Raw genomic sequence first — 14249 nt, forward strand, 5'->3', positions numbered from 1 at the left:
ACAATTTTGATCAAATTCAATCACATTGAACATCAGATATTTTTAGCAGCTGTGTCCGATACTGTGGGATAACTCTGCAACACAGGCGAGCTCTGCTGAGTGGAGCTGAGCTCCAGCGGACTGGAAAATAGTATTTCTGCAGCGTGTCAAATCTCTGCCATTTGGCACAGTGTCCTCATTACCAACAAATATAGCCTACCGCTAAAGATGAAAAGATCCCAACCAGACCCTCAGACTGAAGGCCAGGTGTTTGTCTGATTGCATAGATCAGGAAACTGATTGTTTTTACTTTTTAACTGTATTTTAGATATAAAGGCCTGGATGTCAAAGAATTTTTTAAAGCTTGACCAGGGTAAAACAGAAGAACTGATCACTGGTTCAAAGGCTCAGGGAGAGAAACCGGCCTCCAAACTAAATACAGTAAGACTAAACCCAAGTCAAGAAGTAAAAAATCTAGGAGTGATTTTTGATTCAGATTTTAATTTGAAGGCTCATGTGTGGGGTGTCACAAACACAGCATTTTAACATTGTGTGTAGTGAGGCCATTTCTCTCTCTGAGCAACACAGAGAGACTGATTCACACTTATATAACTAGCAGCTAGACTATTGTAATGCTCTCCTTTCTGGTCTACCAAGGAATACAATAAATCAACTACAACTAATTCAAAATTCTGCTGCTCGAGTGCTGACCAAGACCAAAAGAAGAGCACACATTACGCCTATTTTAAAGTCTTTACACTGGTTATCTGTTAGTTTTCGTTTTGATTTTTAAATTCTTTTACTAGATTATTAGGCACTGCATGGCCGTGCACCAGACTACATCTCAGAAATGCTTTCGGTTTGTGAACCAGGAAGGTTTCTCTCTTTTAGTTGTTCCACAAAGCAGAGCAAAACGATTTGGTGATGCTGCTTTCAGCCATCGCACTCCAAGCTGCTAGAACGGCCTTCCAGAGGATCTGAAAAAAGCTGAAAATATTGACATTTTGTATCTATTTAGTCTGGCTTTCATGTAGTGTTTTACAATTTTACTGGTTTTATTATTTATACTATTTTATACTCTATTTTACTCATTTGGTTTTATCAACATTTTACTACTACTACATTACTTTGAGGAACTGTTGATCATTATGACATTTGTCAATTTATTTGTCAATCGCTTGTAAAGCACTTGATGTGAAGTGCATTTGATTCGTTCGTAAGGTGCTATATAAATAAAAATTGATTGATTTTCAAAATGTGAAATTATTTACCAGATCAACACTGTTCTAAGTTAAATTAAACCACACTGTCATATATGTAAACTACCTATGGTATTGTAACTTTAAATTTCTAATATTTGAGATGTGTGTGATGTACAGTATATGTGAGGGCCACTTGCCACTGGGCTGGTTGGGTTCATTATCATTATCTCTGAGGAGAGGCAGCTGTGGAGCCCAATTGTCCCTGATGAGGATCAGGTGTGTGAAGCCTATATCTACCCCTGGTTTCAGAGCTCGGATGCTGACTCATTGTCAGTAGTGAAAGCTTCTTTCTGTTGCTTGTCCTCGCTGTGTAGAGGTGTGTGAATTGGCAGAAGTTACCACGTGAACCTATTTGCGTGATTTGCTCACCGTTTTCTGTTTACTCTTTGAGCTTAGTTTGTTAGAGTGCCGAACATGTGTACGAACATAGTAGTTTTAAGCCCAACCATGTTGTTTTTTCCTAAACCTAACTATAGTGGTTTTATTGCCTAAACCTAAGCAAGTGTTTTTCTTTAATTCACAATATTAAGCATGTGTTTATTGTGACCGAAAAGTGACGCAGAGGGCTCTAACAAAGCGTCAGTACGTGTTGTGATGAGGATGTGTTGGGTTTTTCATGGGTTACGGCACTGTTGGAGGAGCAGACCCCTCTCTGTTCGGATGCTGCTCTCTTCGTGGCCGAAATGAGGAGAGTCTTTGACCGTGGCATAAGCGGCCAGGAAGCTGCTAAACATGTTATGGATTACATTAGGGCTACACCAGTGTAGCCGAGTTCTCCATTGAATTCTGCACCTTAGCTGCTGAATCGGGGTGGAACAGGGAAGCCCTGATGGTAGCTTTTATCCATTCCTTATCAGAGAAGGTTAAAGACAAGATGGCCTCCCATGGTTTCAGAGCTCAGACTCATTGTCTCATTGGGAGAGGTAGTGAAAGCTTCACTCTGTTGCTTGTCCTCGCTGTGTAGAGGTGTGTGAATTGGCAGAAGGTACCATGTGAACCTATCTGCATGATTTGCTCAACGTTTTTTGTTTGCTCTTCGTGCTTAGTTTGTTAGAGTGGGGTAGGTCTGTGTGGCCTGGCTTCACTGTGCAGATGCTCCGTGCCATCGCTGCACAACAGGCTTCTCATGACAAACATGTTAAGAGAAACAGAAACCCGGACCGACTCCACCCAAAGTCCAAGCACCGTTATATACCGATGCACAAGGCACCCTTTAATGTCGGTATGAGAGGCACTGGGCTTTCCTACATTGTAAACCCATCTTGCAATAAAATTAGAGTTTTTGACAGTGACATAAGCGGCCAGGAAGCGGCTAAACGTCTTATTGGGTTACATTAGGGCTCCTAATACATTACAAGCCCCCAGGAAGAGCGCCAGGCTTTGAAGCAAATTTTCGTAGTGGCCCAATGGTGGTACTAAAACTTCTGTGTCCATCACGTTATGCCATTGGGCCCAAGAAGACTTTTTCCCATTGATTTACATTTGAAAAGAAGCGTCTGTAACTGTGTGGATAATTTTTTTTTAGGTAAATCAACCTCCCGGTACGAACACTTGAATAGCCCATATTTAAATGTGCTAAAAGTGCTGATTTTTTCCCATGTCAAACTAGTACTGCAGAGGTTGCTGGAGCACCAACTCTATGTCTCAGGGTTGGTTATTGTAAAATTTCGAAGCAAATAATTTGATGATTGGTTTTGAATGATAATAAGGACTCAAGCTTTTTCAAAGGAAAATTTGCTTACTGTATGCAATACATATATTATTCACCATTCAATACAAAGCAGAAGCAGGGAAATAGCCACACCTGAATCCCATGAAATATCTTATTGATTTATTCCACCTGGGCTGAACCTGCATTCCACATCTGCAAGCTGCTTTGAAGGAGACAAATTGAAAGACGAGTCCATGAAATAAAAAAGGGAATGGAAAAATAAATACCGAACATGAAATGAAAAAGCATCTATTGTGGTAGGAAGTATGACATATTATGGTATAATAAAACATTACCATTTGTTTTTAAGAATGCGGACTGTAAATCATATTGAACTGAAGAGGTCTGTTTAAAGTTAAAAACAACTTCTGCTCCACTAAATACTCTTGTTCCTGCCCAATACAAATAATCCCGGCTAGCTTCACTAAAGGATGATACCGAATTCATGCATATCACAATGTAACATTAGTTATTAGACATAGTTATCAGTTATAATAGTGGATCAATGGTCTATCAAACCTATTGCTTAGCACATTGCAGTATAAATGCTCTGTAGCTGATTTTAACTATCAATATGACATTTTATCAATGCACACAATTCTGTTGTCTTTCTTCACTTGTCAGAAGGTGAAAAGTGAAATGAAGGAAGTCAGAGCAGTCATCTATAAAGCTGCGTTGCTTTATTGCTTCAGGACACTTCAGCGAGGTAGAGGCTTACAACATGCGTGCTGGAATCCGCATCTTCCTTACTAATTATCACAGCACGTAACCGTATATTGGAATTAAACATATGATTAGTAACTACAGCCTGGGGGTGTTCAAGTGCATGCTTATGGAAGCAGTTGGGGCCAAAGGAAACTTCTTTTTGGACTGAAAAGATACAAATGTACACAAGTTGGCCTTTTCCCAAAGAAGACCCACATCATTTTTTATTGTTACCCCTGAATTCTATTGGCAAACAGTCAAGCATATTATGCATGCTGGATTCATTCAACGATAGCAGCAGCAGCAGTGGTGGTGCAGCTGCTCAAAACCATCACTCAAAAAATAATTCTTTGAATGATCTTATTTCAATCATAGAAAGTATTTCCACATGATTAAATATTTTTTTTCAGCATTAAGCAACTCTGTTGGTGCGACTTACACATGATACAACATGATCTATTGCCTGCTATATGCTAGGCTACAGGTTTCTAGCTGGTTAACTTCAAAATAAAGTTTGTTTTTACAGGCAGCATCTTAGTTGTTGAATAAGATGCACAACAACATGCAACCACTACTTTTATTTTTGACATGATTGGTTTTCTCATCAATTCCACTCACACAAACATCAACAAGCTGTTATTCAAGGCAGAAAGAAAATCACAGTTTAGCTAAGCACTTGAGGGCCTCTGCATAGGTGGAGGTTCAGCTCTGTTTCGGCTGGTGTTTCTATCAGACTCGATGCTGGCTGCTTGTTCCATTGTTCTCTTATGGACCATCTTGTGCCTTGTCTCCATGTCCCTCAGCAGAGACAGAGCTTCCTTATGCTCTTGCTTGCTAACACCTGTACCGTGTATGGCGTTGCCTGTACAGAGAACGAAGTGTTATATAGAGAAAGGTCATGAAAGGTCAAGTTAACATTCATTGTATCAGAAATGTGCATACTTAAGGGCACTTTGCTGATCGTTGTTCTCTCCTTCATTTCCTTGATCATTTCATCAACCCTATCAGTTGGCTGCTTCATTGGCTTCAAAGGTGGAAGTTCCTTAATTTGTGTACAGAGAAGTTATTCTTTTAAAGTCATGACATGAAGGTGGTAACATGTTCCTCGTTATTTATAGTAGATTTATTATAATTTGACAGTGATATTGAGTGTTAATGCAAAATATGAAACCCTTTTCTCTCTTTCTCTGTACGGCATCTGGATGCTATCAAGCTTTGGTTTGGAGTCTCTGTAAACATTGAGATTCTTCAGTTTGTGTTCCAGCATCCGAACAGCGGTTTGAATTCCTGTTGAAAGACAAAGAAACTATAAAAAAATATAGATATATTCTCCTTCACTAACTTTTCAAAGCTCGAGGAAAATATCCAAAAAATAAATAGCTGAATCCTCACCGATAGGCTCCACCACATCAGGATTTGGTTTTGCATCCATCAATCTTTCAGGAATGGCATCGTCCTTGTGTTCTGCAGTTTCTCTCTCATCAACTTGAAGATCGAACTCATATTCAGGAACATCTGTTACCTGAGCGTGATCCAGTAAAAAGAGAAAATGTTGAGACTAAAAGAGAGGAGGAATTTGAAAACCACAAAAACAGGACATGTACGTACCTGAGTAACAAAGAAGCGCTCTGTATTTTCTTGGATGGTGTCGTCTCCGCTATCCTCAGATTCTGATGTTCTCTTAAAATTCACCTCACTTTTCTCAACCTGAGTTTGAGCAGGACAGGGCGCATCCATCAACAATGGCTTCTTTGACACCTTTGGGATTCTTTCTTCCACAAACTACCAAAAAGAAAAGATGAATCATAACTGTTTAACGTTCATAAATCTGGAGGGTCATGATGAAATGTCAATGCAGAACACATCCAACCTTCCATTTAGGATCAGCGGACACCTTCAGTGGACGCTTCACCACCTGTTGTGTCTTCTTACGCTTTATCGTAATCCCCAGTCTCTCTTGGAGGTAATGGGTCAGTAAGGGAGGGTCTCCTGTGTCCAAACAAAGCAATTTCAGCGTTGACAATCCATAAACCGATCTTTTAAAAATTTCTCTTAAAGGAGAAGAGAGAAGCATTACCACTTCTCTTTGTGGTCAGAGGGTTGGAGTGAATGTCAATTTCTCGAAGCATCGGGAAAAGAGTGGCAGCCATCAGCGCTTCCTCCTCTGCTATCTGGTGAAGAAACACTGATGAGACATGTTAGCTCATTTTTCAAAAGGATTTACGCGGTTGATTTATATGTGGAAATTATCCAACACACCTTGTTGTCGGCTAAATTGAGGAACTGAAGCTCCGGTAGTGGGAAAGTGGATCTTTTGCAGTTCTCCTCCTCACAGTTTTCCTTGTGAGAGATATACAGTAGGTGGCAGATGCATTTAAAATACGAGATATACAGTGATGAAACGTTTTAAACACCAACTCTAGATTTAATTACCTGTGAGATTCTCTTGACATTTTCAACGGTGTTAGGATTTGTCTCAGTGTGGGCTGGATGGAGGGGATAAAAATGACTAAATATTTAATATTTTTCTGAGGATGTTGAGGAAACTTTGACGTTAAGTTATTTACCAGGTCCCTCTTCTTCAGTTTGCTCTTCAATAGAAGTCTGCCGAGGGTTGGAGCAGCCCGCGAGTTGCAAATACGGTATTTCAGAAATGCGGTTCCCCTGCAGGTTTAAACACTTTAGCCTGTAATTGACAATTATAAATGCTTAATGAATGTTTCCACAGATGTTGTTACGCTCAAGTAATACTGTGTTTTGTATAGCAAACTTCAAGCTACGTCGTGACCTCTTAAGGTTTGCAAGACTGTTGAAGGCTCCAGAGGTCAGTTTGTTATCGTCAAGCATCAGGACTTCAAGAGCTTTAAACTGTGTGTCTTCTTCTGTAGCCGGCCTGTACAACAAAAAAGAAGAGAAAAACAATTCACCAACATCATGAAATACCACTGATAAAAACGCATGTTTGTAAAGTTACAGTAATATACTCTACAGCATGTGTGATCACCCCGTTGAACCCATCTATACTGTATATATACTGTATATATACCGGGCTGTGGAGCAGGTGTATCAAATGTCATTGCATTTGCTTCACCAGAATCAGGAGTGTGAATTTGGAGCATTTGTGCACCCTCTCTTGGTCAATTTAAAAACATGCATCTTGAGTTTGTGGCCTTTCTCTGTAAATAACTATTTGAACAAGGTGTTGTTATGAAATCATGCAAATGTTCTGATTATTATTGGCAACGTTATTGGTTAAAAACTTTGAATACATTACTATTCAATCTTATTCATGAGATATAACCATAAAGGCATGGTGATACTTTGTAAGAAAGATAGTGAATATTATGTGCCTGCTTATGGACGTCAATCTAAGATATTTCCTGCAGTAATAATTGTAAAAAGCAGACTGGAGGCAGCGTCAGACAGCAGTTAGAGAGTGAATTTGCATGTTACTGAAAAGATATTATGAAACAGCTTAGTTGTCTTTCATTCTGCCAGTAATTCCATGACTCATATCAAAGTTTTTTATAATAGCTTTTATATGGAAAGCAAGCTTTTTGCCATAACCGTCATGATGCAAAGCAGTGTTTGACACAGCTGACCTGTATGTGTGAAGTTGGGATGGAAAAGCAACACCCTGCTTGCTAATTTAATCAATTATGTCCTTTTATTTTTTGCCACTTTTTCAAGAACAAATGAGCAAAAACTGTTAGCAAAGAAGTGGATTCATTTGTGTTGATTTTTTTGTGAATTTAAATCAAACTAGACAGGCAAAAACTATTAGCGAAGAAGGGCAAATATATCACCTGAGTTGACACAGAAAGTTGTCTGATCATAGGTGAAGCACTTTTTAAATAAGTAGTAGTAAGAATGCTATAAATAACTCCTATAAATCACCCCTATATTGCTGCTTCATGGAAAATAAGGTACTAACTGTTGAGTGGGGTCATGGTTGGAGGAACTTAGATCAGGAGGAAGATGATGAAGCTGATTTCCAGTCAGATGAAGGACTTTTAGATGTGGAAGCCGACCGATGGAAACAATATCATCAGCTGACAAACTGTTGTAGGACAAATCCAAAACCTGTGAGGGTTTAAAGAAATGATTTAGATAACTATATCACAAAGACAAAATAGAAAAAGCAGAGGAGTTATTGCTGCAAGCACTCATTAGCGGAGTGCAAGTCTGACATATTGCAATTCGAAATATTATCAATGTTACACACTTACAAATTCACTAGATTAGCTGCTGCTCTGCCAGGCGCTAGCATGAATTAATTATGAATTTAAATCATGAATCATGAAGTTTATTCAAACATTGAACAGGTACAAATATTAACAAACACGATGTAAGCATCAGTAGACATACACAACTTAAATGGTTTCTTCTGTCACCAATATCGAGGCTCTTATTTTGAAAGAATTGCAATGTGAAAGAAGCTGATAAATGAACATTTTGGATGGAAATAAAAGGCTTTCAGGTTCTTGTCAGGACTAAAAGGTCATGTCAAGTTGTATATTATCCCTGTGGCATTTTTATAATCCTAATATACAATATTAAATATAGTAGTGTGTCTAATAAGTATATCAAAGTCATCTTACCTCAAGATAAGGGAAGTCAGCAGCATGAAACGTCATGTTGCAAAGCCCGTTTAATGACAGATTGAGTTCTCTTAAAGACACAAAACTGCTAAAAGACCCTGTAAAAAAAACATTTTCTGAGAGTCGCCACATTTTGCACGTTCTTGAAGGTAAATCTGCATTATATAAGAACAATCACCTAAAGAGAGGGAGTTAATAGATGCATCGATGTATGCTACATTGTCAAACACCTTGAGGTCTTCTGGCTTTACCTGTGCACAGTAAGGAATCAGATATTAATCAGTTTTACCCACACACAACCAAATAATCTGAATAACTGTGTGAAAAGTGGTTCTTACAGAATCCAGTTCCTGCTCACTGATGTCAACAGAGCAGACCTCAGACGGCTTATCAACACAATGCAACTGGAGCTACAAAAGAAAGATGGAATTGTTTGGGGTCACCAACAACAGACAATTGATTTTGCTACAAATAAACACTTCTCACATAAATATATTTCAGTGCCTTACCAGGAAATGCCCATCTAATGTGTTACAACGAGGAGAACCAGCCACCATGTTGTTCTCACATTCTTTATTAGTCTCTTTTATTCTTCTATGCACTTTCTTGTATTTCTGCTCCTCTGCCTTTCTATAAGCCACGAGCCAATGACCAGCACCTACAAGGGAAGTCAAATTGAATAAAATATAATCAGCAGATATTGTTTGCAGATTTACAAATATATAAGCCTACTTAATAACAATTTAGTAGCCTATGAGTGCATTTCCATGCTTGTTTAGTGTTTTGGCTTTTTTTAAATGTTGTTTTAATAAGTTAATTTAACCTCCTTTACCGACGAACTCGGTACCAGGTTCGGCTGAGCTGTATGTTAAAACACTTCATAAAAAACTTCACAAAATGCTGTGGTGCTCTTTTTTACGAATTGTTTCAAAAAGACGAGGCCTTAACGCTACTAAAACAACACTCCCAAGTGTATTTTGTCCAAATAATGTTTGTCTGGCAATGATTTCAATATTTTAAATACAAAATCAACGCACAAGAAATAATATTTTTGACCGTTTTTATATTGAATGTACATACTTGACTGTGAATTATTTTTTGTTATCTTATTGACATTGTTTATCTAAGTTTTACTTGATCATATTTCATTATTATAATAAAACTACTCCATCTGGAGTCAAAATTATACAATTTAGTTGTTTTTTATTGATTTTACACTGTGCACAATGATAGAATGTGATGATGCACTGGGTAAATGGCATGGCCAAAGGCTCAATTGTGTGCACATAGCCTCCTGTAGTGGATATCAGTAGTATTTTATAGCCAGATTCACTTTCAAGAGGTAGGAAACCCATTTGGCACACTTTGGGTGTCCAAATGGCCAAATAGAGAGTCCACCTGGTCCTATCCTTACTAAAACCTTTGTAGAATCTATGTGCTTTGTGTTCATTATATCTGCTTTGGCACAGTTGTAGTCAAGGAGTTGCTGAATGAATTCAGTAGCATCTCTGTGCATAGCATCAATGCTATAATGCTGTTATCCACTGTCTAATCTAGAAAATATCTTAGGCGAGGATAAAAATGTAAATGTTTGGTTCATCACAGTTCACTCAGACATAGTAACAGTCACAATGTTACTTACTGTACACAGGGGATGAATTCTCTGAGGACTTACCTATCCATAGATACCAAGATCATGCATATAGACCTGCTAGTTGTGGAACTATTCTTGCACCATAAAGGGCTAACTTTAGAGGTTAACTAGAGGTTATAACTTCACTCACCTTCTTTCCTTCGACTGAGTAATGTCCTGGGTGGGAAACATTTGGTAGGGTTTCTCTGTCCATCATCAAATTTATAGGATGCACTCATCTTTTTTTTTTTCTTGTGAGATCCATTTATCACAACTTTTCATGTGTTAATTAGGCTTTTCACGAGGTGAGCTGTCCCGGACTACCTGCTACACTATTTGATCTTGAGCTACACTGTAGTGCTGCTCTGTATCCTAGCAACAGCACGTAAAAGACGAGCGCTGCTCCTCCCGTCCAGCAGGGGGCGCTACGAAGTACATCCGGGTGTTTTGCTGTTTTCTTTACGAGCCAGCGGAAGTAACCCTCCAATGCTAGCTAGCCAAAGATTGAATTCAATGAAAAGATAATAGTCCGCCCTAGCCAGGCTAAGGTACTTTGAGACATTACACTTATAGTGTTACGAAGATGCCAACATTTTCCATATACAACACTGGGTACTCAATTAGTCACTGAAACGAATTATGTTGTTCGTTTTAACTGTTTCGCTAGCTAGCTGCTATTCTGAATTGACCCCCATTGCGCATGCGTGAGGCTGGACACCATAATTACTGCATATTCCTGATAACTCCTGTCCTCCAACAGTTAGTAGCCACCTTATCCGTCTATATATATATTATGCTAGCACAGTAAAATGAGGAATGCTTAGCCAAATTGAATCTTTTACGCTCTAGTTGACAATCTAGCTCTTAAACCCGCCGTCTAGTTAACTCCGGACGCGTCAAACGAACGCGGAAGTGAGTGTGAGTGCTTCTCTCGCTTCGGCTTCGTCTTCTTCTCTGATGATGAACCCCTAGCATCAGTGTCGTGAACATTAGAGGTCCCTTTTGTGGCGTGATATTAGACGGTATGATGCCGTTCACGCAGAGATCAAGGGTGACAAATGTGAAGAGTGACAAGTGAAGGTAAGGGTTTGTTTATTATGCATGCACAGTATACGTTAGACGCTGTTTGTAGCAATGCAATCATATGTGTCTATGAGGAGCTGTTGGAGTGTGAACTCTTTCTGTGTTGAGATTGTTGTACCAAGACTGCAAAATAAGCCAATACATGTCATGCATTTGGAATATTTTCAATATGCAGGACCTTCTGATCCACCATGGGAAACACACCATCAAAGAGTGGCAGCGGAGAGGAACCGGCCAAAACAACTTTGTTTGAAAAGGAGCCAAGTGGGATAACATACAGGATCCCTGCTCTCATTTATCTGAGGCACAGTCACACCTTCCTCGCCTTTGCAGAGAAAAGATCCTCGCCCTGTGACCATGATGCCAAAATCCTTGTTATGAGAAGAGGAACGTTGAAAGATGATGGATCTGTCCAGGTTATTATTCATACATAATAACCATCATATAAACCTGCTTGAATAAGCTGTCAAAATGATTTGTGCTCATATTTTTTATGTTTTTCCAGTGGTCGTCCAGTCAGGAGCTGTCGACAGCATGTCTACCAAACCACCGCACTATGAATCCTTGCCCTGTGTATGAAAAAAACAGCAAAACCCTGTTTTTAATTTTCATCTGCATCTGGGGAAACACCACAGAGTTCAGGCAGGTCATCACAGGTAAGAACAAGACACGCCTTTGCTGTGTGAGCAGCAGCAACGACGGGCACACCTGGAGCCAAGCGAGAGACTTAACGGAAAGTGTGATCGGTGAAACTATCCATAAGTGGGCCACGTTCGCCGTGGGTCCGGGCCACGGCGTTCAGCTGGAGAACGGCAGATTGATCATCCCGGCGTACGCCTATTACGTCCCTTACAGATGCTGTTCCTTCCCCATTCCTTTGACGGTCTACCCACGTGCGCTGTCGGTATACAGCGAGGACTTTGGCCAGACGTGGCACATAGGGAAGATGCTTCAGAAAAAGTCATGTGAGTGTGAAATGGCAGAGATCATAGACCACGAGGGCAGGAGTCACCTTTACTGCAACGCTCGTAACACTGGAGGCCACAGGTGTGAGGCCCTGAGTGAAAACAGCGGTGTGTATTTTGACAAACCCCACATTGCTCCAGAGCTGGTGGAACCACCTAGAGGCTGTCAAGGCAGCGTCATTGGCTTCCCCGCTCCTGAATTTGTCCCCAACGACGACGCCGAAAGCAAAGCTTGTGGCACGTCGCTCTTGTCTCCGGACACACAGACCTGGCTCCTCTTCATCCACCCAACCAACAAGTCTAGCAGAAGAGACATGGGCGTGTATTTGAACCGATCCCCCCTGCACTCATCAGGGTGGGACCGGCCCAGGATCATCCACAGCGGGCCCAGCGGCTACTCCGACCTGGCTTACAACGGAGACAAGGATCAGTTCTCCTGCCTGATGGAGTGCGGCAAAGAAAGTGAACTTGAGCAGATTGCGTTCATGTCCTTTACCCTTAATGATGTCATGCAGACAGGCAGCAAGAAAGACAAGAAGATGCGCTGAACTGCGGTTGCTTTACTTCTGTATTAACAAAGCTCTCTAACATCCTCCCCGCAACCCTAAAAATCCAAGCAAAAGCCACTAAATATGCTGTGCAGTAACATCTGTCTGTGTTTACTGTTGTTCTACAGTCTGGAGATGATAATGCATGCATGAGTCGTGTGTTTTGTTGTCTCCTTGTTTACATGAAAAAAAGTATCTTACTAGTATTAATATGCAAGCAGCTGTGTAAGGAAGGAAACTATTTTTAATAGTGGCTGATTGCAAGCATGCTGTGCTGGACTGTCATCTTTACAAACAGGCTTTGTGTGTAGCATGTTTGACAAGTACTCCATGCCCATTTCTGCATCTTATCAAACTGTCAGTGTATTCTGAGCAGTGGAGAGAATTTGCCTACCTCTTTTTATTTTCATATGAAGATCATAGCAGGCCTTGTGAAGTAGAGCCATGCTCAGTCGCTCCTTTACATTTAGTATAGTCTTGATTCACATATGCCTTCTACTCCACTGTTTAAACTCAAGCCTGCCAGTGCACAACCCTTTCTGTAGGTCCGAGTGGGCGCCACAGAGTTGGCAACAAAACTGGACAGAAAAGACAAACATTTACTTTCCGCATCCAGCTAATCAATGAAGAGACCAACCGAAGTGTACCACATGTATGAGTTAGAGGAGGACAGTTGATGGATTAATAGAACGTTTGGGCTACTTTGTACTGTTCACAGATATTTATTACATTCATTTTCAAAAGCAATATTTCACTGAATTTATCATTTATTTTCCGGCACATTTAGCATGATTTTCTGAACAGGCTTCTCATTAATTTCTTGCCGCATCATGACCAGGTGTGATTGGCTGGCTGTCGGTTATCAAGTGAAAGCATGTAACAGCATGTAACGGCAGAAGAAGACAATATTTATAAAGCCACTAGGACTTTGCACATACACACAACCTTGTACTGAGCGACTTTAACGTCCATCTAATGTTGTGAGGCAAAAAGCCTCCCGGTGGTTCTACACTAGTTTCATTGTGTTTTTGTTGACTGTTGTGGAAAAGTGACAAAACCTGCATGAAACATGTATTTTAGTAGAAAATAAAAGTAACCTGTTATCACTCAACTCATCTTTTGTTCAGTTTTGTACCGTTTTTTTCCCCCTGATTATAGTGTAATTACAGTAATTATTGCTTTTAACAACTGACTGTTGGGATACATTTAAAAAGACAAACAATAATAGGGGATAAATGAATAGATAGGGCATGGGTGTGGTTTTAAAAGCAGCTGTGAAAAACACTTTAGCGGCTGTATAGGGAGGATTTAATTCCCTCAGCAGCTAAAGGAGGCTTAGGGCACGCTGAAATGATGTGAAGGACTTTTGTTAAAGAGCGACCTGTGGGGAGTTGAACGTGATTCGGCAGATGTGCAGACAGCCGGGATGAATTAAGGACAGGAAGGAGAGTTATAGTTCAGGATGGAATGTAGATATTCTGTACTTTTCCAAGATATTTCTACTGTTACGAGAGAGGTTGTTTTTGATAAACTGCAATTAACAAACGAAAACTAGATGTGCCATGATTTACATGGTAACAGTACACTTAGCAAAGCCACGACAATAATGTTACATCCTCAGTAAAAGCTTAAAGAATAAGCCTAATTTTATTCTAAATTGTTCTTATTGTCAACAAATAACATGAAAAAAAATCCATCTGTAGTAATTTTAAATGAAATAAAACAGCTGGGCACTGTAGTTTTTATCACACGTTACTCAAAC

At 39.9% G+C, this 14249-nt stretch overlaps 2 protein-coding genes across 2 annotated transcripts; one reads left to right on the forward strand and one right to left on the reverse strand.

Moving 5' to 3' along the window:
* Positions 1–4216: 4216 nt before the first annotated feature.
* Positions 4217–10515, reverse strand: xrra1 (X-ray radiation resistance associated 1). Its single transcript, XM_037748437.1, has 17 exons — positions 10043–10515; positions 8768–8916; positions 8597–8668; positions 8437–8509; positions 8259–8356; positions 7592–7740; positions 6446–6550; positions 6225–6343; positions 6091–6143; positions 5917–5997; positions 5735–5828; positions 5528–5646; positions 5266–5439; positions 5050–5179; positions 4829–4944; positions 4600–4699; positions 4217–4519 (listed from the first exon to the last, which is right to left on the reverse strand). Exons 1-17 carry the CDS (start codon positions 10128–10130, stop codon positions 4326–4328), a joined length of 1914 nt encoding a protein of 637 aa, XP_037604365.1. The 5' UTR covers positions 10131–10515; the 3' UTR covers positions 4217–4325.
* Positions 10516–10577: 62 nt separating this feature from the next.
* LOC119475595 (sialidase-3-like) lies at positions 10578–13598 on the forward strand. The gene is made up of 3 exons (XM_037748441.1): positions 10578–10971; positions 11150–11390; positions 11480–13598. Exons 2-3 carry the CDS (start codon positions 11166–11168, stop codon positions 12485–12487), a joined length of 1233 nt encoding a protein of 410 aa, XP_037604369.1. The 5' UTR covers positions 10578–10971; positions 11150–11165; the 3' UTR covers positions 12488–13598.
* The last annotated feature ends 651 nt before the right edge of the window (positions 13599–14249 follow it).

Source organism: Sebastes umbrosus, chromosome 17 (assembly GCF_015220745.1).
Source record: "Sebastes umbrosus isolate fSebUmb1 chromosome 17, fSebUmb1.pri, whole genome shotgun sequence".
NCBI lineage: Eukaryota > Metazoa > Chordata > Actinopteri > Perciformes > Sebastidae > Sebastes > Sebastes umbrosus.